At 37.3% G+C, this 25,118-nt stretch overlaps 2 protein-coding genes across 4 annotated transcripts; one reads left to right on the forward strand and one right to left on the reverse strand.

Annotated features, from left to right (window-relative positions):
* Positions 1–283: 283 nt before the first annotated feature.
* LOC114528742 lies at positions 284–7,673 on the reverse strand. Its single transcript, XM_028550448.1, has 6 exons — positions 7,256–7,673; positions 4,515–4,598; positions 4,000–4,177; positions 2,732–3,232; positions 2,250–2,495; positions 284–1,601 (listed from the first exon to the last, which is right to left on the reverse strand). Exons 1-6 carry the CDS (start codon positions 7,376–7,378, stop codon positions 697–699), a joined length of 2,037 nt encoding a protein of 678 aa, XP_028406249.1. The 5' UTR covers positions 7,379–7,673; the 3' UTR covers positions 284–696.
* Positions 5,138–23,978, forward strand: LOC114528721 (exosome complex exonuclease RRP44-like). Of its 3 annotated transcripts, XM_028550409.1 has the most exons (28): positions 5,138–5,540; positions 9,008–9,050; positions 9,149–9,415; positions 9,830–9,892; positions 9,995–10,089; positions 10,309–10,383; positions 10,512–10,642; positions 11,188–11,270; positions 11,599–11,691; positions 11,870–11,889; positions 12,048–12,096; positions 12,505–12,660; positions 13,127–13,165; positions 13,591–13,659; positions 14,073–14,210; positions 17,162–17,308; positions 17,757–17,873; positions 18,108–18,274; positions 18,619–18,703; positions 19,271–19,398; positions 19,788–19,874; positions 20,132–20,288; positions 21,279–21,499; positions 21,695–21,785; positions 22,009–22,086; positions 22,319–22,465; positions 22,664–22,786; positions 22,943–23,978. In XM_028550409.1, the coding sequence occupies exons 3-28, from the start codon at positions 9,191–9,193 to the stop codon at positions 23,027–23,029; spliced, it is 2,871 nt and encodes a 956-aa protein (XP_028406210.1). In that variant the 5' UTR covers positions 5,138–5,540; positions 9,008–9,050; positions 9,149–9,190; the 3' UTR covers positions 23,030–23,978. The 3 variants fall into 3 exon arrangements, with proteins under 3 accessions (XP_028406210.1, XP_028406219.1, XP_028406202.1); XM_028550418.1 differs by lacking the exon at positions 5,138–5,540 and having other exon boundaries at positions 8,904–9,050; XM_028550401.1 differs by lacking the exons at positions 5,138–5,540; positions 9,008–9,050 and having other exon boundaries at positions 9,073–9,415.
* Positions 23,979–25,118: the final 1,140 nt, after the last annotated feature.

Here is a 25,118-nt window from a genome sequence, read left to right on the forward strand (position 1 = left end):
AAATTCAAATGTAGTATAACAACTGCCTAAAATAGACAAAGCACTTCTCGACGTATCGACCTGAGGGCCTTCGTCAGGAGAGTTCATACTAACTCTTCGCAGTAAGTTACAAAGTAAGTAAATTCATACCAACCTTGTTCGCAGTAAGTCACAAAAACTCAACTCTTATAAACAATGAATGGCCTCTGATAGTATCCAGGCCACGTCATTAAAAAACGTGCAATGCAAATAATATTCCCGACTGACTGGCATCGACTGATTATCAAGTTGCGAAAGAGTATGATAGCTGTATTTTCTGTATTAACCAAGAGAATTTACTTACTTCCTATGTAATTCATCGTAATTATCGCTACTCTGGTTTAAATAAATGGAAGTGATGAAAATAATGAATAAAACCAATTACGACGGATTATATACCTGGTTCAGCCTCGTTCCCAGGCGCTTTAAATAAAATGAATATAGGAACACAAGCGAGCGCGCAAGGAGTTTTGGGGAGGACGCGACGGAGAAATGGAACCTATATTCATTTTATTTAAAGCGCCTGGGAACGAGGCTGTACCTGGTTGCCGTGAACTCATTAACTTCCTATGTAATTGTTTGTAATTTATGAAATCTCTCCTCTTGCTGATATTCTTCGTTCGGCGCTCGATGCCGACAGGCTTTTCCTGATTACTGAAGGAACAATCCTAGACCTAGCTAATCACATAACATTTGAGTTTCAAGACTATTTTCCAATTCATTGACGGGGATATTCGCACACATGCAAAATTTCCTTAGATGTGGTAGATCTCTCGCAATGCAGTCTGGCTGATTTCCGTACTCGTTCACTCTGCTAATATCCTTGCTTACAATAAACCATTTTTTATGATAGCGCACAGTTGCTTCGTATATCGCATTGTTTGGATAAGTTGTGAATTGTATTTGATAGCGACAAAAGTCCTTATGACTTGGTTTTGACCCGTCGCTAAATGCCGGTAATAAATCATTTGTCTGCTGAAATGACAGTAGTTTATCATTTGGTCGTTCCAGCATGGCGTAGTTTATATTTTTTATGGTTAAATTACGGCAGTTTTTAGCGCTTTTTTCGTGTTCTAGGATGGCATTGTTGATGAAGTCCACTGCTGAAAGTGCAGAATTCATTGCGTGGCTGTGTTTTTTATCTACATTCACCCATTCCAAACATGGACACCAATGCTTTTTAACACTAGCCTGGGGGCATGTGCGTGATATAGGAACTTCAACGAATAAACTCTGACCATGTTTTAGGTTGGCAGGTACTTCTGGGTAACTGAGCATGTGGCGAAACGTGGCGTATACGTCAAACCATGACGTCAAGCGGTCAGTGTTGGTTTTTAGATTCTTCGAAATTTCTGGGTACTTTTCTAAAACCCATGGCGGAAACGACATTGAAAAAAGTGGAAGTCTTTCTTCGAGTTTCCCCTGCATCAAAGCACGAGCTGAGCCATAGCGAGCACCGTGATCTCCCATGATTATGAGTAACGTATTATTTAGAGTATTGCTTTGTTTTAAGTCTTGTAGCAGCGACAACAGATCTGGTTCGATTTTTGCAGCTTCACTGTTAGCATTGTGGGAGTAACGGTCTGGAGGAAAAAAAATAACTATCAGAAATTAAAGGGGTATACGAATACAGTCAGAATCCAGGAAAGAATAGGGGATTACCCTTCAAACATCTTTTCCATGCAGTGCATGCACGCGGCATTTTTGTAGCACAATGTACTCAGATGATCACAATCGTGGGATATTACACAGAAACTAACCAGGGAAGCAAGCATTTATTGACCCAAGGAATCAATGTTAAATATTTTAGGTATAGGGAAACACGGGTGGACGGGATTTTACTCTTTCTTACGTACCACAAAAACTCAAAAAGCATTCACCACACAGTCCCTGCTTAACAAACAGCTGACTACACAGTCCCTTTTTAGCAAACTACAGTCTACACTCCCCTTCTTTAAGAAAATACCACACTGCCCTTCTTAACAAATATATCATTACACAGCCCATCCTTAACAAACAACTGATCACATTGCTCTTCTTAACAAATACCCCGTAACAAACAACTGACCACGCCACTGACTAGCATCACCTCCAAGGTGAAATTAGTCCTCTAATCAAAACCGAACGATGTTGACCACTACTCTTTTGTTGTTGTTGCAATCTGATGTGTTTTGATGAATGATAAATGAAATGTGAGTTTATTACGCAACTGCATGTCTTAGCAGTCTTACCGTTGTATGAGAAAAAGAACTTGGACTGGTTTTTAAACATTGCAAACACTTCTCGAATATAATCAAACTGAACTTTTGATATGGTTTTGGAACCCAGGCACATATCTCCTTTTAAAAGTCCTGAAGCCCTGGTATAGAACGGTCTGGGATAGAAATCAGTGGGTGGATCTTTGAAGCCCATCAGTCTGTACTGCCATGTACCAAGAGCTGGATTGTCGGCGGAATAACCAGTCAAATAACCTCGTTCTAAAATACAAAATACACGTTTAGCGACAACAACAGACGAATATGCTGTTAAATAGAATATTTATCTAGGATATTTATAGTGGGAAGATGAAATGGAAAGAAAGTACAAAGGACAGTAAAACAGCAGATTAGGTTAGCTTGTTGTTCAGTAAACCTTTGAGGGCGATGCCTCTTATATTGCGTTACAAAACCGATGCGCTGAACGGCTTGACGTCCACTTTAACTTGTTGACTTACCTTTAAGTTGTTTATGTATCCATCTCCATCCATCTACGGGCTTGGGGTTACTATGATGGCGTCTTGATTCATATTGCTCCAGTTCTCCTAATCCGGTTAACATAGCGGTCAGTTGTTCTGTGGTGCCGTCTCCTACTATAGAAAGCCCGTTAAAAATGAACGAACCAAGTTCATCTTTTAGATATTTATATGCTTTTGGTAGCGATCGTTTCGCATTTGCATGAGAGAGTGAATCTATGCCAATGATTAAAATATTCAAGGGTATTCCAGGTTGCTTTTCGGCTCTGCGTTTTAATAAATGTTCATGTGGTACTGGCTGGATAAAAATCTCCTTATGGACATCATCAGTTTGGTTACCAAGTAGATATTCAACTTCAATAAATTCATCCGTAATCTTCTCTGTTGTATTCAATGCTGGTACAGGAGTGCTTGTGCCGAGAATGTACTTAAAATCTCCATCTCGAACGATCCGACGATATTTTGCTGCAGTTACCTTCGGATCTATGGGATATTAAAAAAGGGTGAATGAAATCATAATGTAAGTAGAAATGAAGTCAAGGGAGAACTCTTAGCCGGGCCGGTTTTCCACTAGCGGAATTTTTTGACCGAACGAAATTTTTCGTCCGATATTCTTTTGAATTTTCAGAATCTCTTCACCGACCGGTCAAAATTGAAAGAAAATCGAACGAAAAATTTCGTTCGATCGAAAAATTGCGCCAAATGGAAAACCGCCTTTAGAGGGAAAATTTCTAATTGAAATAACTACAAATCGAAAGAACCAATCAAAGGAGCGGCAATGATAACTGACACGGAAGTGCTAGAATAGTATATTAGTAGATATTTACTGTAGTTCAGTAGTTGCACTGTTTAGAGGCCAGAGGCAATTGGTACAGCTGAAATTTAACCGATCAAACTACTGTTATGGACGGAAAATGTTTAATTATATTATGCACGAAGGGAGGTTAGAGCTGCACAGGGTTGCCAAACGGAAATGATGACAGTATGCACATTGCACAATGAACAATGCACAATAATGCATGTAATTATAGAACAGTTTTTGCCTGTAGTGTACCTATATTTTATAGCGCCTGCATGGGTACGAAGCTGGAATATGGATAACGATCATTGTGATAGGGGTCGTTTAAAGTACTCACGATATTGTTCGCTTCCTAATCTTGGCGCGAAAATACAAATTTAATGCAATGCTCTCTTAGCCTACGACATGCAGTAATTGACAGGCTGACGGATATTACGATTAAGATGCTAACCTAAGAAATGAATTTTTCCGTCTGTTAATTTTCCATATGATTTATACTTCCAGCATCTGGGCATAGACACGTCACGAAGTAATTTCATTATTGATGGATGGAATGGATCGATGTCTGGTATTTTGCATGCGAGGTCTGATCTTTTCTGTTCTGATTCGAGCGACGTCGGGCACTCTCGCTATATGCAAAAATAAGAATGTCGACAGCGCCCTTGTAGCCATGAATAGAAACACGTTCTGGGAACCTGGGTCAAATGCTGAAAATTTTCTGTGAAAACTAATAAATGTGAACTATTAATGATAATGGAAGTATTGATAGTATCATTCAGAACAGTCTCAATGACCTTACAAATAACAGAATTACCCGAAAAAAACCAAACAAGCACATGCTATTGTCAGGATGACTATTCACCTGCCAGGATCATGTTATATGCTCACTTCAATCCACCAAAGTCATCTTACGCTTCGTTTAATCTCGGCTTAGTAAAACGTCTACATTATGTTACAACAGTGTACCTTTAAATCAATTATATTCCTCCTTATCCATTCATCCGGACCGACTGACTTTTCGACATCTTTAGGGACACCTGCTGATGGTACCTAAGATGATTAGATAATTATAGGCCTATGGGCTGTTTCGCATTGGTGGCGTAGTCAGCCTGGCGATAGGGACCTTAAGCATGTTGGACGGCAACACGACGACGACGCGGCTGAAATTCTGCTTTAAATAAATGCTATGGCAAAGCTCTTGTTGTATATTATAAATTGTACCGATTTAGTGAGTATAAGGCGTTAAGAATATTGTGTTTATGTTTAAGGACAATTCTAAAGAGCCTAATTCGAGGTAGGGCTCCCTGGGTCCTGAAATGCACCCGTTCTAGGCAAGACGTAAAAAAACACGTTTTCCCCTTTTGAACAGAACGAAGACGACTTCTAAAACCCATCATGGGTCTTTAATTATTCATTTCTTTTCAATGACCCATTGTATTGATAGCCGTCGTCGTCACGTTTGCGTCCTGCATGCTTAAGGTCGCTATTGTCCCGCTGTGTCGAGAACTTGCCTCCAAATGTGATCCTCAACAAGTCACATAGTTTTCATAGTATATTTATATTTTAACCAAGTAAAGAATTCCAAATGTCTATTATAACTTCCCAAACGAATCTCACCACTCACACCGTCAGATACCACACGGGCTATACATTACTCTCTCTCGGTCACTATAGTTCCTCACTCACTGAATGTCTCAGTCCAACTAACTCTCTCGCTCACGTGACCACACCACATACACCTTCATCCTATCAATCACTGTTACATAACTAGAATATAATTAAGCAAAGGAAACATTTGTCTTTATAATAATCTTATATATCTTTCAGTTCCCGACAGTTTTAAATGTAAATTTCGAGTTATTATGATTATTTGTTTTTAAAAATTTATTGTTTTCACAGACAATGAAAACCAAAACTTCTTGGCATAGTCACGACATCAGCTTTTCCTCAAAGTTCTGGGAACAGAGTTATCCAGTGTTGTGTATAAACGGGGTCAGTATACAAATTGTGATTTTATGCTAATTTTGAACACAATAAATTTTATTTTTTGCATTTTACGCGAGTGAACTTTGCTGCTGTTTATTTCCGTTCTGGCATTTTTTGTCTTATTAAAAACAAAATTTCAACATCTAGAGGGTGTATAAAAAACCCCGCACTTAAATATTCATGCATGAATACTTTGATCTTTTGTGATCGAATAGAAAGCAATTATTCATGAATATTTTGCGGGTTTTTTATACACCCTAAAGATCAGATCGGCTCTGTTGATGTCAGGTTCCTACCATGCATCCATTCTCATGTTTCTTAGTGAGGGATCGAAGTTCATGACGATATAACGAACAACAGACAAAGTCTTTGTTTTCAAAGACAAAGTGCTTAACTGAGACCACATATTCTAATAACTGTGCGGAGACAAACACACTATACTTTTATAACACACATGCAGCGACCTTGAGTACGACACAAAAACCGCCGGTATCGTTCTGTTGTAAGAAGGGGAAGAAGAAAGTAGTAACACGTTTCAGACGTCGAGCTTTTCATGTACCGAATCGAATGCAAATGCATGAACTTAAACAAAGACTTTTAACTTGTTAACGTTAGGTTCGGTACATGAAAACTGAGTTCGACGTCTGAAACGGACCTTATTATAATACTAAACGTGAATATATGAATATTAGCCCCCACCTTAACGATTTTCTGCCATTTATGATAGGAATACATTGGTAGTCATACGAAGCTACATATACAGTGCAGTCTATTGATGCACAAACAAAAAATATCTACTCATGTCTATAATCTATATTCCATATAAATAGCCTTTGAGGTAGAGAATAAAATAGATTACAGCAATATAACCAGGTAGCAGCGTGGCAGCGTCTTCAAACAACTTAACATCAAATGTGGTATAACAACTGCCTAAAATAGACAAAACACTTCCCGAGGGTTTCGTCAGGAATTTAGTATGCAGAACTAAGTGTTTTGTCTATTTTAGGCAGTTGTTATACCACATTTGATGCTAGATTACAGCAAGTGTGTTTTATGAATAGCCAGAATAGGGTAATAGTTGTAGTACACATGGATAAAGTTACACCACGACCACGTGGTTACTGTGATGTCAGTGATGCCAAAGTAAGCAAATTGTTTGTCTTAACACGCGTTCCAATTCTGTCCGTCAAGATCTGGACAGCAAATCATGAAACTAAAGCCAGTGCAGTACTGCTTTATCAAAAACAAACTACTTTCCATACGTCAGAAGTGAATTGGTCCGACAAAGTTGGAACGTGTGAACAGGCTTTAGAAACCGATAAATTTGATTTCCAAAGCGGAATTTCGAACGCCAGAAGATAGCGTCACTTTGTCAAACACATCCGGTCTGAGTTGGAAATTTAAGAATTAAGATATACGGACGTGATATAAAACCGCCGTTGCCATCAAGAACCAGTTTCATTTGCCAAAAGGATCGTGTGTAATTTTTATCTCTGTGGTGCAACTGTGCCAATCACGGTAGTATTACTTCACGTTCGCGTCGCAGATTTGGTTTAAGCTAATATTCCGTGAATATATATGCATACTTAAGCCGATGCTTTATTTAATATAAATAAACTAGACAGACGATTTTTGTCCCCGATTTTACTTTCTAGCGTTCGTTATATAGTAACGCCGTCAAAAATCGCCCGTGTAGCGGGAAAGTTAGTAAATATACTGACCGTGTAAGTTGCCTGGCGGCGGCATATCCGTCCTCGAAGCAAATACATTGTTGTAAGAGTTGTGATCGCAATCAGTACGGACAATGCAGCACAAAAGCGAATTCTGAACGATCGCAACCTCATTTGGAATAAGGGTTGTTGTTTTCAGTTTTCAGTACATTTAATTTTAATTCTTCCAAGGCTCCAAATGGGAATTCCAAATAAGGGTTCACAACCGTCAGCTGGATTGCTCCAGTTTCACATTTGTTGTGCACACTGATCAGCGGGTCTGCACCGCAGGCTACTTGAAGACAATTATCTATACTAAACCAAGTATTGAGAGTTTCTATACCGAACCGGTGGCCGGCGTCTGTTTATTGTCTGGTTGCAATTTGTTTTACAATTACACAAAGACATGCAATACAATTTTTTATATCGCCTAATGTTCATTGCTGCACCCTGTGGACAGTGGACAGTACTGTTAACAACATTGTTGAACCTTATTGAACCATCAATACTGTTGCTACTTGTTGAACATTCAACATTGCATCAAATTTGACGATTTAACAAGGTTCAACAACAGTGGTCATTAGGTGCAGGGTTTAAGGGTTTATTGGTTCATTTTTGGCCAGGAAATTTTTCATAAATATCACTCCCAGGAAATATTTTCGCATTTCGCAGGAACCTTTTCTGTTCGCAAGTTATTTTAGGTTCGACACATTCATTGAAGAATATATTTTAGACAATATGACAATGATAATATTTAGGAAGGAGAATAATAAGAATTTTTAAAATTTAGAATTTTAGATTTTAAAAAAATGTTATTTCGAATTTTAAATGATGTTAGACTCGTAGTGCATTGATGTGCCTGTCGAGTTAAAAGTAGCTATATGTTATTGTAACATTAGTGCTTGTTCTTTTAGTTATATATAAAGTTGAAAAACTGTTGCAGGAATTAAAAAACTCCCGCAGGAAATTTTGTAATAAATTTGGAAGACAATTTCAAGTTTTTCGATTTTGCTACCAGGAAGCAAAGTATTTTTCCAGTCCTGAATTATCTGTGATTTAATAATGAGAACCAGGCTTTAGTTTAGCCTCGCGATGCCTTGAAGACACCGACGGTAGATATGCGAGAGAATTGGTTAAATAGTAAGGCTAATACATACACTGAGGCACTGACCCTGGAAGTTGCTTCCTCATAGGACTTTCCAGTATTATATGCAAAATGGCATATCCAGTGTCTTCGCCGAGGTCTTCGCAACAATTGCAATGCTACAAGAGTTGTAATCACTAGTACTAGTACTGAGAATGCAGCAAGTATACGAAAACGAATTTTTAGCAATCTCATCTCATTTGGAGTAACGCAAGAGCAATGCTTTCAGTTTGTGTGCACTACGTTAAATTCTTCAGTTAAATTCACTCAAGTTTCATATTTGGGAATGCAGTTTCACATCCGCGTGTCTCTAGTTTCACATTCTAGTCCCATTCTAGTGCCTCTAGAACGAACGTGATTGGTCGAAAAGTAAACCGGTGCCGCACATGCTATATGTAGTACAGGAAGAAGATAACCCATCCCATGTCCCCATCTACACGTTTAAAAACTCTGAGCTCGCGATTTAACAGATTGGAACAATGTTGCGCTGCATAAATTGTTAACACTTTGTCTTTGTCAATAACATTGAACTATATTGTGATATACTGAATATCAGGGATATTGTTATTTGTTAAAACTAATACGAGTTATTACTAAAAGTTTTTGCGATTTTATTTTAGCGATTCCAGAAGACTTCAGCGCCCGCGAATTACATAAACTTTGGTATGCGGATATATTCACCGCAGTACTAGATGATATATTTATTATTTATTTCACGACATGAAGGTATGTATTTTATGTATCTTACTCATCAATTTTAGCCTGCAATACATTAGATTTGATTCAATGAGATAAAACCGAAAATGCTCAAGACAAAAACATTTGTAAAGAAGACCCGTAAAGGGGGTGTCATGAAAATCGTTCGAGAGCAATATCTTCGTGATGATGTATGGTGTGGGGTTAAGGATTGCTCACAATGTTCTCAAAGTATCAATGAGACAGTACTGGAAGTTAAACCTGAAAGTAATTCGTCACTTTTTAAATATCCACACTTTGTTGTTCCAGACACAAATATCGCTCTTCACCAGGTGAGTTTTTGGTAAAGAACTAAGTATTTTCAAAATATGTCAAGTTCAGTGACCAAGTTGACCACCCCCCTACTAAAGTAACTCAACCTCTGATTTGAACCCTGACAAGAGAAGAGACGTGGTCATTTTAATAACATGCCTGGCATATTTTGCATGTGCAAAAAATCCACCCAAATTCACCTAGGCATGTGTGGGTGCTGGTGAGATTGTGCATGCCCAAGCTTGGAGAAACTCTCAATTTAACATGAATAAATATCCAATATACTGTATATGTTTTTTGAGCATGTAGACGTGCAGTAGTTGTGCACAGTATTGTCAGGTTTTAATAAGTTTTCTATCTTATCATGTTAAATGATTTTATTAATCATTTCAAAAACATCGCTGTATCTCCTCAAATTGCATTTTCTTAAATAGATTGATTTTTTGGAAGATTTTGGAATCAGAAATATCATTTTATTACAAACAGTACTAGATGAGGTACTAGTCAAATGACTTGAACTATATTGTCATAGCAGTGAGAGCACAAAGGTGCTACCTGTGCTACCGTAATGTTGAAAGAGTAAATTGTGTGCTTTGTAGGTTAAGCATTTGAATGCGTCTATATATAAGAGAATTCGTGATATAATACCATTGTCTCAGAAACGTTTCTATGTATTCTCAAATGAATTTTGCAAGTGAGTGTGATTTGTTGATACTTTGTCAGTTTATTGTTTCAAACATTGGACAAAACCAATTAAAGGTGGTTCAAAGTTATCGATTATCAACTTTACTTTTAATTTTACTGTTAACACATTATATATCATGTTATTATATATGGTAAGTTTAAAAGACCTGCCAGGCTGTTCAATCCAATAGAAAGCATAGTGACCGTTAATTATTATATCCAAATATAGGGAAACATATGTTGAACGTGAAAGAGATGAGTCTGCTAATGATCGGAATGACAGAGCAATACGCGTTACCTGTAGGTCTGTTCTAGTCTTTCAATTTTCATGGGGTGCAACAACATAACATTTGCCCCACATTGATAACCATACCATGTACAGTATGCTTATTTTCATTTTGGGTTTGTTTTGCATGTTTCAAATGTATGCAGATGGTACAACAAACATATTGAAGATAATTTTAATGGAGATGATCAAAATGAAATGACAAGGATTGTGTTATTGACAAACGATGCTGCAAACAGAGAGAAAGCATTGAATGAAAATGTACAGTCTTGCTCAGGTTAGTTATTAAATTTTGCTATATCTCACAGTACTGAAGATGTATGAAAAAGTTGGGCTTTTTTATGAGGCACTCTTATCTGCACACCAATTACTCTCCACCTGTTTGTATCTATCATCTGCGCTCTCATCTGCACATCCATCACTCATCCATCTACTCTTTCACATTTATCAAAAGAAGAAAATCGAACGTATAAAATCGACAACAGGCTTAAAGGAGGCTATTTTAATTGCCTCCTGGATGGTGGAAGTGGCGAATCTAGATTTGAAAATTTTCAGTCTGAGGAGAATGCCTATGCTACATATGCTATCTATCCCAGCCTCGCATGTTCTATTCTTCACAGCCTGCAGCCCTCCTCTTCTTCCCTCTCCTCTCCATTCCTTGCCTGCCCACAATATAAAATCTTATCCCGACGGGCCTGCAGATCAGTATAAAATATTTCATAAATGTATTGGGAAAATTACTAATATCCTGACAAATTGAAGCAGCAAATGTGTGATTATGATAAATACAGTCACATGCCATAACGGAATAGGCTTTTCTAGTTCAAGACTATGTCAAATCACTCAAGGACAATGGTGAACTGCTAGACAAGTTGGCGTGGGAAGACAGCAATTCTGGCAGTCAGGTACCTACATACAGTACTGTCCAGAAATAACTTAACACTGCGGTTGCGGTTAGTCAACGCCTCTATAAGGTACCCTAGCTGTCATGGAAGATATGAAATTGCTAGTTTCTTATCCGGTAAATGAATTGATGCACGTGTCTCTAAATTTTCTTTAACTTTCAAACAACTTTCAAACATGTTTGCCTTGGCCAACTACCACCTCGTGCCCAGTGTCTTTTCCCGATTGCATTTGGCAAACTCCGTGTAAGGGAGTTGTTGCAGAAATAATATTACAGAAATACTCCGTGAACAGTGTTGAAATTGTGAAATGTTTGTGTTATTTTTTCAGTCAGTTGACGGAAAATCAAAGCAAATTTTATATCCTGAACATTTACCGCTAAGCAAACTGCAATCCGGTGTGAAGTCTGGGAAATATTTTCAGGTTGGTATCAGAGACGTATACTAATCTGCATCATATGTACAAGTTACGATTAACTCTTATGTTGATCGTTTTAAATTTATCTCATTCCCACTAATCAAACGGAACACAGTTCGATGCCATATAACTTCCGCGAGATTCACACGTGAGCTAACTAACGCTGCCTTTGTCTTTTGCACAGGGAAAATTTTTCGCAAGCAGGTAAGAAAGAGGAATTAATGAATCCCATGAAATTGTGTTGTACACATAATTTTATTGCATATGCACATGAAAGTGACATAATATAAATAATATAATATTGTATAACATATATAATTGTGGTGCACAACTTTTACCTAATTTTCAAATTTATTGTACAGAGACAACTACTTGGAAGCAAGTGTTTCTGTTTACGAGCAAAACGAACAGGTTAGCAAGCTTATTACCTTCAGATTACCTGAAAATCGAAATATGTCTGCGTATATCTTTTTTCACAAATAAGTAATAATAATAGTAAACAGTATAGTCTATATACTAGGGAATATATAATACTGGTAATACTGAATAATTTGTTCTATATGTAATTTTTTTTCGGCGAAGTTTGAAAGAGTCACTCCAGCTTGGCTAGTTTTTTTTTCGAAAGCAGTTTGATATAAGTAAAGAATTCTATAAGTGAAAACCGTCTCATCCTTTCCACAGAAGTTCTGTGAACGTGTTATGCATTCGTTATCAACACTATATATATTCTATATACAATATATGTATTCGTATGCAAAGATTTTGTTCAAGTCAATATTTGTATCGAACCAACACGGGCTTTTCGTCTTTCTTTGTAAGATATTTATCCAGGGCTTGGAAAACCTTAATCGGGCCGTGAATGAAGACATTGTTTGCGTTGAAGTTCTGCCTGAGAAGGAGTGGTCATGTCCTTCGTCAATCGTTATTGATGAAGAAAGTAAAGAGGAAGAAGCGGAAGAAAGCACCGCTAAACAGGTTCGGAATTTCATTTTTTCTTATCTCTTGCCTTAATTGCTAAAGGTGGCTCTGTGATCGGTTTCAAGCAGACAAGATCCGTCCGAATGCAGGATTTTCAAGATAACCGCCGAAAGTTGTTCAGCAAAATTTATAAATTGGCAATATACAGAATCTGTAGCAATTTTTCTTCTAAAAATGTGGAAGCAGTTTCGAGTTTATTTTTGGCTTCAATTCGAAGTTCGAACCTATGTTTGTTTGCGTTGTAGCTATATGTTCGACTAAAATGAAATTATACACTATTATTTTCCACAATCATGCGTGTAGGACCTCCCGGACACTTTTTCCTGGCATGAGATAACAATCCAACATACTTCAGTGCAGGTTTAGAAAACTTTAGACTTCCCTAAAGGTCCGCACATCCTGGACCTACTTAGTATTTTAATTCTGCGGCACCAATAATATTGTGTATTTTCCTCTTCTGCAGAATAATCAAAGAAGCAAGAGAAAGCAAAAATCAGGAAGAGTAAGTCTCGGCTACCGATTACCTATTAACAATTTGAAAACAGTAAATTTGACGAGAAAACTAACTGTTTTGAGGGCCGAGAGATATTCTTGCGGTAGTTACATGTGTTCATGTTGTTCAGAATATTTGGGCACCTTTGGTCCCAATGCCGACCGCTGACGTTGCTCCTATGTTAAATAGAAATATATCCTAATGCGAAATTAACATGGTAATGGTTGCGGTGGACAATAATTCCCACCCATGCACCTGATGCTAGGGGGGGGGGGGTTATTACAGTACTTAGTTCATGGAGAGAGATGTGTGCATGCCTGCTAGAATCTTTGAGAGCAGGTAAAACAATCTTGTAAAACGATTGTAATGAGCAGTACATTTGGTTGGATTTTCTTTGATGTTTCAAACTGTAGTTTTCTTTGCTTCTTCAAAAGGTTGTTGGGATAATTAGAAGGAATTGGAGACCATACTGTGGCGTCTTATCCCCCTCTCCTAATCCGCAGGTAAATACCACCTGACGTGTAATTCCTGCTATAGGCTCAATTTCAATTCAAGCACCACGAACATCCAAATCTAAAACCAAAGCTGTAAGAAATGCACCTTAAAATGATTAAAACTGTAGAAAATAAAGTTTAGTTGCGAAAAATGTGAAAAATATACGTAGTTTAACGAAACCATTATTTTTGTATATATTTGTATTATAAGCATGCGAGAAAATAACAACTTTTGGCGGGAAAATTGTCATTTTGACCTTCCATAATATAATATGTTGAAAGTTTACAAACATTGAAGATGTATATTTCCTCAATTTTAATGGAAAATTTACAGTTCTACTCGTTAATAAGATCAGTCATCTATATCTATAACTTCAGAAAATTGATCCTTAATCATGACGTTTACCATTTATGAATTTTAGGCAACCAGGCATCTTTTTGTTGCTGCTGAGAAGAGGATTCCTCGAATACGAATTGAGACGAGACAAGCGGATATTTTGAAAGGACAAAAAATCATTGTCAGTATCGATTCGTGGCCAAAGAATTCCAAGTATCCAGTTGTAAGTATTTCTTGGTGCAGAGTTTAGGCCAGACCTACCACGCGCAAGAGACTATCGACACGCTTGTTCTATCCACTGACCTATACTAGATATATACATCTCTAATATAGGTCAGTGTTCCATCTCTGTATCTGTATTCATTTTCTACTCTGTGTTTCGCACGAATTGTGCGCGCGCTGACGTTTGCCTACGTCAGCCTTGTTTAAATTTTAACGGTTAATTAGCTATGCCACAGCACAGAGTAAACATTAGATATCTTTTTGTTTTCTGTGGCCACAGGCTATGCATTTATTTCTTAACTATTTTCCGAAAAAAATAATTTGCGACAGAGACATATAATTTATATGGACAACGAGTTAAAATATTCCAGATCAAGTGAAGCAAGCGCTGTAGTGTTCACTCCTCGCGATAATCTCATGTCTTGGCGTTCTAAAGAATGCACGATTTTGAATCACGATGGCTGTTTATACGAAGATGAAGAACCTGGTGAAACCACAGGACAACATGAAGCAAAAGAGCAAACGTCATGTGAAAACCTTCCTGACAGCCGCTCGGTTCAAGATCTTGCATCGTTATTTTCAAGGCTAGCCTTACATGACGTGGTGGAAAACCTTGAAAGAGATTCTGAAGATAATCCTGTCGAGCGAAGGCGCATTCCCACCCCTAGCAATACATACAACGTCCAAGACCCGAGTGTTGAAAACGGCAAAGTTTCTAATTTAGAAAAGAACGAGGATTTAAAAAACTTCTTTTCGTTTCATTATCAACCACAATACTCCAGGCCGGGACGTCGTGAAGGTGCTCTTGTGTGCAAAAGTACAAACATTCGAACAGATTCTAATTTCACCAAAACGCGTTCAGAAAGAGCACGTTTTTATCAGCCGAATAATGGAAATAGTTGCTCGAGAGTCTTCAGTTCCACGGAAGTGCTATCTTTTGAATCAAACCACTCATTCATCAATCCATTGGGTTTCTTGCATCGATATCGTTCACGTTTTGCCGTATTTTTGTTGAATCTACTAACACGAGCTGGTCGATTAAAGGAGAACTTCGATTCTTCCGACAGAGAAGATATCTCTATCTTTGACCATGATAGTTTGTCTCAGGAAGACGAAATTACTGTCGAGGTGCAACAGAAAAACAGTGAACATCCAATACATCGTATTCCATCAGAAAGAGAAGAGTGTCATCCCGAAGAACAAATGATAAGCCTTGAACATTCTGGGGCGGCGATCGCAGGAAGTAGTTCCTCATTTTTTGGCTACGATTTTTGTGACGAAGGAGCAACGAAATCGATATGGCAAAAACGCTGTATGAAAAAACCGAGCTTAAGAAAAGTACACGAGCCAATGTTGTTGCCAAAAAGAAATGAGGAATCGATTTTCATTGTGGAGCCGGACAGCACGATTGGAAAGGAACGCTTCCATCAAAATGCAGTGTTGACTTTGGTTAAAAAGTTAGAAGATGAAGCTGTGGAGCAAGAGATTTACGCGGATAACGTACGGTCTTTTGTCGAAGGACGAGAGGTTGATATTGAAGAAGAGCTTACATTGATCGCTGAGCAAGACCAGTTAAGCCCAGGACAAGACATTCCTTTGGACACAGAACTGACTTTAGTCGCAGAAGAAAACACTTTCTCTCTTGAACCAGGTATATATTCGGATGAACAACCGACAGAACTAGGAGATGGTTCCAAAGAAGAACATCTTTCAACGGAAAATCAAGATAAGGATGGTAAAGGTGCATCGGCCTTCGTAGTGGAGATTAAAAATTCATTGGCAGAAAATGGTGGCAGACAAGAAGAGCAAATAGATTGTCTTAGTGGAGAGAGAGTTAATCGTATCGATCGACAAGAAGCGCGTCTTAAAGATCGCGGAAATAATCTCGAAGGACAAGCGATTTGTATTGATGAACAAGGCACTTATCTCGAAGACCAAGCGACTTTTCCTGGAGAACAAGGGACTTTCCTTGGACATCAAGATACTTATCTCGGGGACCAAGGGACTAATCTCAGGGATCAAGAGACTTTTCATGGTGATCTAGAAGCTTATTTTAGAGAGCAAGAGACTTATCCCGGAAATCAACGGACTTATCTCGGAAATCAACGGACATATCTCGGAGGTCAAGATGCTTATCTCGGAGATCGAGATGCTTATCTCGGGGATCAAGAGAATTCTCTTAAAGATCTAAAGGCTTATCTTAAAGAGCAAGAGACTAGTTTAGGAGACCAAGAGATTTATCTCGAAGCACAAGAGAGTAACTTCGAAAAACAAGAATCGTTTCTCGAAAGACACGTAACATGCGTCGATGACCAAGAACAAGGCCAAAGAGTCCATGAAATTTATCTCGAGAGGCAAGAAACATTTTTTGAAGGTCTAGGCGAAGAGACATTTCGCACAGTTAGGAACGTATCTCCAAGAGCAAAGGACTTATTTCGAAGAGCTTTATTTCGATGAGACCAAAGCCGAGTACACACCTATATAGTAATACTCTGTTGTATATATGTTATAAAATTAAATTAGAATGCTAAATGAACGACCTTTTCCCAGGAGTTCAACAGTGTTTTGCACCTTGAGGTCGAGTGCTTTTTTTCTTACACGTACTCCCATATGAGTACCTGTGGGTAATCCTTTTATTTTATCAAAATCTATGCAATGTGGGAAGTGAGTATGTTTTTCATCTCAAGAATGCTTTGCAAAAATTTCCACGAGTCTGTTGATATCAGTGCACGGAGCGTCTGTGGCTGTATGCTGTTGCATGCATGGTAAATATTTCAGGCGAAGGCCCTCAATTGCGGCCCAAATAGAAATCGGTAATTATGATATGACCATCCGTATGACAGCTATCATTTTGACTAATGTTCAGTGCTTTGACAATAAGTTCAATGATTTGGCTAGGTTACCACAAGCAGAAAACCCACTTTAAATGCATGTGTTTGTATTTATATTCAGGGTCATTTCGTCAAAAAACTTGGCACCATCGGCGATAAGGAGACAGAAAACGAAGTTTTACTTTTGGAACATGAGATTCCACATTTGCCGTTTTCGACAGCAGTTTTAAATGATCTTCCAAAAGAAACGTGGTCCATTAGTGAGGAGGTAAAGCTTGTCTGTTTATCTTCATCCTTATATTGACGTAATATAGACACTTCCAGAAATTTCTCTAACTACATCCAAAGATTATACATTGCGTGAATTTCTCTCTAATAAAGACTGAAATTTAGTAAGCGTCGTTGTCCAAATATTTTTATAATTAAGAGTTGAAAACGTTCCATCCTTTACAATAGAAGAATTAAACTAACATTAAAGTTATTGATTTTTGGCACTTCATGCGATGTTGGTAAATTCTAGAGGTTCAAAGGGTCTAACTTTCGAGTGGAATTATACACACTTATATACAAACTGAATTATATACAAATTGAATTTGAAGTGTGTATAATTCCACTCGAAATTAAGACCCTTAGAACCTCTAACATTAAAGTTAGTTAATGATCAATATGACTATTCTAGGAGGGATCAAACCTAAAATCATCTAATATGTTCACAGGAGATAGAGCTACGTAAAGATCTTCGAAATTTACCCATCTGCAGTGTTGATCCACCCGGCTGTACTGATATTGACGATGCTCTTCACTGGAGACAACTGCCAAATGGAAATTACGAGGTGACGTTTATTAAGTACATACAGGGTTTCCCAAACTCTACTTTTACAATAAACATGGACTCGGCAGCCTAGTGCGAATTCTAAAGGAAGAAGTTCTAAAGATTGGGAACTTGTTTTCGAATCTTGAGGTTTTACTTAGCTTGAGCTTTTAGTAGTTGCTGCATGCATGTTACAAGAAAGAAGGATTGTGTTTTTTGTTTCTACGTTGACTGCATGTGTATTCATTGTTCCTAGGTTGGTGTGCACATCGCTGACGTAACTCACTTTATTCATCCGGGAACTGCCATAGATCAAGAGGCACTTAATCGTGGAACAACAGTATATCTATCAGATAGACGTATCGACATGGTTCCAGGTTTACTAAGCTCTAACTTATGCTCGTTGAAGTCGAATGTTGACCGGTATTTGTGTTTATTATTTCATATACTTAATATACTGTAAATCTGTAATTCCCTACCCTACGCGTAGACTTAACTTAGACTCAACTTGAACGTAGAAGTTGAGTCTACGCGTAGACTAATAATTCCCATTCAACGTGAAATATTTTAGTTGAATATTTGTAAACCCTAATGCTTATTGTATCCTCACTGACAAAGAAAACTAGCTAATATGCAGACAATGACGTTTATAGATTCTTGATTTATGCCGATAAAACGTATTCTTAAAACTGCGATTCACATTCGTTGTATACTGTTAGTGAACAATAAACTCAATGAAATAGCTTTATAATTTTATCGTTTTCCAGGCTTGCATTCTCATGCATTTGGGAAATGACACCCGAAGCCGAGATTGTGGATACGACTTTTACAAAAAGTGTAATCCGCTCACAGGTACGGTAACTCTTTGTGTATTCAAATCAGGCGACCAATGTCTCTTCGTTTTAGTGGTAAATTAACCAATTGGAAACATGCATACCATTTAACATGCAGAAAATGAAATTTTATCCAAATAAATTAAGGTCATGGAATTATTGAAGTGTAAGTCATCAATACTCCCTAATCCAATATAACACGTGTATATACTATTGTCTTTACCACCAAGCTTCACTTTAATGCAGTATTTTCTTTATGTATTCACCAAAACGAGGCTTGGTTGTAAAGATAATATTATAAAGAAAAACGCGCATCTGTACTATTCAAAATGAAACAGAACCTTAATAATTTTTTCCATTTGTTTCTCATGCCTAAAGGTAATAACTATCAAGGTTGACAGATCGTTGAAGGTTTTAAGGTTTACATCTTCCAATTTTTGTGATCTAAGAACTCACTGCCTATTTTATCAACCGTAGTTAGACTTCACTTTAAATAATTTCAAAAGCGTACCAAATCGTTGTTCAATCATAACGAATAATGTCTGTGAAAATGTGTCCAGGATGAATTGTTAATTTTGTTTGGCAGTTCTCATTCACTTATGCTGAAGCTCAATTTCGAATTGACGACAAAGCACAGAACGACGACGTTACAAAAGGTCTCAGGAATCTCAATGCTCTAGCGAAAATTCTTAAACAAAAGAGAATAGACAAAGGGTAAGAAAAATGGATATGAAATATTGTCTTTTGTCGTTGCAATAGTTTCCTTATCTTGGCTGGCAAGTCAAAGGTACATGGATACAAAATCAACATATTCAACTCATATTTTTTTTTATTCTGCATCACTGTCATACTTTAATATATATAATCTCTCAAAATATATTGATTCAATGTGTTATTTATGCGTACTACGTAGCCCGTTTAAGTTTGGATAGGATTGAATTCTGATTTAGTATAATCATTTGGATTCGAACGATCCCATACACACCTCTAGTGCTAAATTCTAAATTTTATGTTTTGTATATCGTATAGTTTCGAGTGTTATAATATGCCCAATATGCATGGCGACTTATATACAACCTTGTTATATTTAAATATTTTTATAGGGCATTGACCTTGGCTTCACCCGAAATAAGGTTCCACATGGATAGTGAAACACATGATCCAATTGATGTTGAAACAAAGGAACTGAGGTAATGAGGATCGCTGTTTAGGATGTTCATACATGTTCAGGGATTTTAATTTCGAAGAAATGAATTTGTAACCGTTCGATATAAGAACTAAATTGGCGCGAAAACCTTTCATGGTTTCCTTCAATAAATTTAGGCGAAATATGATGATTTTCGTTCACAGTGACGGTGATAAATTAATGAGCTATTTAAAGCGTTTATTCTAATTCTTGATAAATAACTGGTCTATAGGTATACTGTAATTGTATTTCATATTTTAGAGAAACAAATTCTCTCGTTGAAGAATTCATGTTGCTGGCAAATATTTCAGTGGCAAAGAAAATTCTGAGCCACTATCCAGAATATTCGGTACTCAGAAGACACCCCTCACCTCCACTCTCTAATTATGAACCACTAATTAGAGCTGCTAAGTCCAAGGTTTGTTATTTAAACATTCATTTGAATTCTCTAATACATTGAAGCACTAGATTTATTAAACACTTTCTCTATTAAACACTGATTTGTTTGAAGTTGAAACAACCGATGGCTAGACGGGCAGCTCTAACATGTCTAGTTCTACGTGTTGTGGTGCAGAAGTTTTGCGAGTTCTGTTCAGTACGTGTAGCGTGACCAAAACCTTGGCCACAGCACATCAACTATCAATATTTACTCAATTATTCGCGCAGATTCGAACAAAATTTTATGTAAGATTTCTTCGTCTTGACCATCCAAGGAGCGTGCTATTCTTGGGTTTCATGTTACGTCATAATTCCAGTGGGGGTCAGCTCGAAAACGAGACACAGTAATCAGAGTGAGTTAATTATTCACTGTATGGCATGTGCATGTTGGCTTTGCGCTTGGTAGCATATATGTGCAATTTCGTATCATTTGCTCACTCCTGTGCAGCATAAGCGTCCAGATAATCGAGGTTGACCCCCACTCAAATCACCATGAAAACGCTTAGTGAAACCCACCAATTGTATGATAGATTAGGACTGAATTCCATTCCATCATATCCTCATGCATGGTGATCGTTTTAAGCTGTCGTGCACGTGTGGTGGCAACAAGCGAGCAATTGTTCGTTTGAGATGGCATTTATAGCCTGACGATTTTTAAGATTCTTTTCGAATTCATTATCATCATAATCAGGAACATAGTTCGTCCACTATAGTATACGCCATTCCCTCCTGTTCTGGGCCTTCTGCTCGAGCGGTTCCCATGTCGGGCCTTCTGGAATTCTCTGTGTGTTATTCTCAAGCACTTCGAGCCACATAGCAAGGTGTAGACGTATTTTGCACACAGCTTTGATATATGGTTCGTTTTGGTATTTTTGCTGTATTATAATACTCCAAGGGAATTTCTTCCTTCGTGATGATATCATTGCCTGCTTCTTTCTCGCTTACTAGAAGGTGTTGCATTTTACTTTAGGATGTGAACATAGTGGTGGACACCGCGAAATCATTGGCTATCTCGTTGGAGGAAGCTACTTTACCAGAATTTCCATTCTTGAACACTTTACTTCGTATATTGACGACAAGATGCATGTTACAAGCCGTGTATTTCTGTTCTGGAACGTTAGCAGAAGAAGAGTTCCTCCATTATGGTCTTGCTACGCCCATTTACACTCACTTTACATCCCCAATCCGAAGGTACATTCTTCTTTTCCCATTTATACAAGTGCCCATGCACGCATGACACGATAAAGATTGCATGAAGATAGAATTTAAAACCTGTTGACAGGTATACAAAAATATGTTAACAATTTATGTCCAAATTTTGTGTTTCTGTAAAATTCTTTATATGGCAGTTGTAAAATACTGTTTCTTTGTTATTTTTATGTCAAGATATTCTGATATCCTCGTTCATCGACTTTTGGCTGTTGCTATTGGAGCAATGCCATCATTTCCTCAAATGTTTAACAAACATAATACACAGGTAGGTCTGTTACATGTCTGGTCTGGTCGAGTATAGTTTGTGTCCAGTCTGACTGATGGGGCCTGATTGGTTGTATGTGCTGTATGTAGTATGTTTACTATTTACTACTTAATATTACGAAGTGGGGGGGGGGGCAGTATTATTTACAAAAAGGATCCTAGTTTTATAAATTACTGATATATGCGGGATCTGATCGTTTCATGTACCTTTATTTTTTCCGTAGGATATTTGTAACCAGTTAAATAAACGACATCACATGGCACAACTAGCTGCTAGAGCTTCAGTCGAGCTGCATACACAGGTTAATCCGCTTATTCTATCGTTTTAGTCATTTGAAGTTTATGTAGTGTCCGTTTTGCCTTGTAAAATACCCAAATATTAAGAATACCCTCACATTTAAGCTGTTTAAAATGCGAACAAGGGGACATCCTCCTTATAGTTACTTCCCTAAACTACCAGTGATTGCAGCAAACTGAACACGACATTATCGCATAATTACCAATGAATCCAACAATTTCTTAAACTTTTTGAAGCTATTCTTCAAAGATCGCGTTGTGGAGGAAGAAGCTTACATATTGTTCATAAGAAAGAATGCGTTGCAAGTTTTGATCCCCAAATATGGGATTGAAGGGAATATATTTTTACGCGAGTTAACAGAACGAAGCAAATTTGAGGATGAAGTAAGTTGGACGATGAACTTACTAAGTAGAAAACGTAATTTTTTATCTTAGGGTTTATTTGCTTGATTGAAAAAGAGCGCCGTCTCTGTTATTTCGTTTTTTGGAAAGAAAAGAGGAATTCTTTTATACCCTGACAATGTTGGATGACAACGAATGACAACGAACACGTGCAAATTATTTTGTATTGTATTGTTGCAGGAATCGTCGTTGACGATTGACGACGTCACTTTCAGAGTATTTTCTAAGGTTCGAGTTCAAATTAAAGTGGAAACATCCTCATCTAGAAATCGATTTGTTAATATTTCCCTCGTTGAACCCTCGGTAAGTAAATGAGCTTGGTAATGACAAAGAGTATGACCCTTTCTATTTTCTCGAGTAAAATTAACAGTCCCTGAAAAAAAGCAATCCTAGAGTTTCCCCCTCCTGGAATATAAATTCTACGAAGTTTCCAACCAATATTTTCTTCCTTTTTAATAGGTAACTGGATTGAGTGTTAAACCATTGGACACAGACCTTACCGCAGAGACCATTCAACCAAAATTAAAGAAGCTAAAAACAGTTTAAGAAGTCAAAATAAAAAAAAAACATCACAGGCACACATACGGATTCTGGCTATGTGATGCTCCATGGACCGGAGTGAGCAAGTACAGAAACAGTGCAGTCACATCACTGCTGCTTGACTAAGACGAATATATGAATATTCAATCCCCCAAAATGAAATTTCTTGCTACGACCCTAAAAACATGCAGCTAACATGCATGCATTTATGAACGTTTCAGAAAGTTGTACGTCGCATAATCCCGTATATACTAAACGTTTCATCATGCAGCATTGTCATTATTAATAGTGATGCGGCGATATGAAAATCAGTCAACGGTAATCTTACCATGGATATTTATGTAAGGCCGGCTTACCGATCCAATCATTTTCTGCCATTTCAAAAAAATTCAAGATAACGATTTTAAACTTTCCGAAACGTGCTGATCAGTATTAAAGTTTTTTTTAGCTTAAAGAATGGCTTAACCATGCATGCAGGAAAGCATGCAGGAGGCTTGAATTATATTTTTTACCTTCACCCTTCTTGCTTTGTTATAAATATTTTGGATCATAAAAGAAGAAAGAATATTTCGATCTGTACAATCAATATTCAGTTCTCAGTCTTCAACTCTTTGGCCCTGATTCCACGGGCGCATTTTCTCGGCGAAATGCGAAATATTTCGCTTGTTTCTTTTGAATTTCTACCACTTAAAAGAATCACTTCTGCTTCATTGCTCATAATTCAAAAGAAGCAAGCGAAATATTTCGCATTTCGCTTAAAAATTTCGCCCGTGGAATCCGGGCTTTATAATCTTCACTGATCTCAAAGATTCATAAGAATAAAACAGTACTACGCGATGACAATTTTATTAAAGATATTAACGCTGAAATTACTACATAGAGTATTCAGTTATTATCTGGGTCTAGTACAAGTAAATTGTTTTTAACAATTTTTGTTCTACTTCTTTGGACGCCTGCATGTGCACAAATGTATATATATATATAACAACTGGTATAGCATTTAACCACCCAGTGATAAAACATTCAGTTTAATGTAAAAAATTTGGTTAAAAACGCTTTTTCTATTTTGTGCAATTCGAGAGTATATTAGCGCAGTATACTTACCTTTGAATGTCCGTTTCGAACTTTGAAATTAAGGAATTTAATTTTTTATTCGTGCGCGAGGTAATATTGACTTAGATGTAAAGCCTACTGCGTACATGTGTATATTTACCTAGCATGATATGTACTATAGTCTATATATTGACCGCATATAGGTGTCTCTTTTCCCTGGCGTTATATTTATATTCTGAATTGCTTATCCCCTTATTTATGGTTTAAAAATATTCGTTATACTTGCATGAGGCTAAGCGCAAGTTGTCTTGGCTTCTTCACTATATAAAAGCGTACCTGAAAGAAAATGAATGACGTGAATTGTCTCAATATAAAGAGTGAATCCTGGGGTCGGTTGTATCAAGCCCGTTTAGCTTAAACGATGGATAAGTCAAAATTAAATAACACTCTTACATCGCTATTGAACGAGTCAACTTGAATATTATGCACTGAATATGTAGTTGTAAACAGCATCCTTGTATTGAGGTTAAAGACATTTAGTTCGCTTGTTGAATATAACGATAGACTTGATTTCTATTTTAAACTTATCCGCCGTTTAAGCTAAACGGGGTTGATACAACCGACCCCTGGTAGATATCACCAATGCAATCTACGCAACAAGAGCTATAGTCTGTATAATTAAAAAATCGTGGCATAAAACAGGTGGAGATCACCATTTTGAAACCCAAAGTATGAGCGAAAAAAGACGAAAGTAATGTTTCGACTGATTTCATTAAACAGTTACTTGATGATGGTTTCCGTGTGTGGATTGCCGGATCCAAACAAGCGGGAATGTTGCAAAAAGTTGTTTTCTTTAATTTCGAGTTTCTTGATCGGCATGTGTTTTCAGGAGTTATTTTGTAATACAAAATCATTAACACAATCATAGCCCTATTGTATCGATTCACATGTCTAATGCAAATTATCTTCACTGGCAGCAACATTATTAGTTTTTTAGTACAATAGGTTTTATCTAATTTGAATTTTTTAAGACCAGACTTCT

The sequence above is a fragment of the Dendronephthya gigantea genome, unplaced genomic scaffold (assembly GCF_004324835.1).
Source record: "Dendronephthya gigantea isolate DGI-Jeju-01 unplaced genomic scaffold, DenGig_1.0 000001F, whole genome shotgun sequence".
NCBI lineage: Eukaryota > Metazoa > Cnidaria > Anthozoa > Malacalcyonacea > Nephtheidae > Dendronephthya > Dendronephthya gigantea.

What these genes read in the sequence shown, in the direction of transcription:
- LOC114528721 (XM_028550409.1), top strand. Translation starts at nt 9,191, where the DNA reads ATGCTCAAGACAAAAACATTTGTAAAGAAGACCCGTAAAGGGGGTGTC. An exon ending in AGTCTGGGAAATATTTTCAG is followed by an intron (nt 11,692 to 11,869) that starts GTTGGTATCAGA and finishes TCTTTTGCACAG; the next exon opens with GGAAAATTTTTCGCAAGCAG. An exon ending in TTTACGAGCAAAACGAACAG is followed by an intron (nt 12,097 to 12,504) that starts GTTAGCAAGCTT and finishes TTTCTTTGTAAG; the next exon opens with ATATTTATCCAGGGCTTGGA.
- LOC114528742 (XM_028550448.1), bottom strand. Translation starts at nt 7,378, where the DNA reads ATGAGGTTGCGATCGTTCAGAATTCGCTTTTGTGCTGCATTGTCCGTA. An exon ending in GATACATAAACAACTTAAAG is followed by an intron (nt 2,496 to 2,731) that starts GTAAGTCAACAA and finishes TTTGTATTTTAG; the next exon opens with AACGAGGTTATTTGACTGGT. An exon ending in GTTCTTTTTCTCATACAACG is followed by an intron (nt 1,602 to 2,249) that starts GTAAGACTGCTA and finishes TTTTTCCTCCAG; the next exon opens with ACCGTTACTCCCACAATGCT.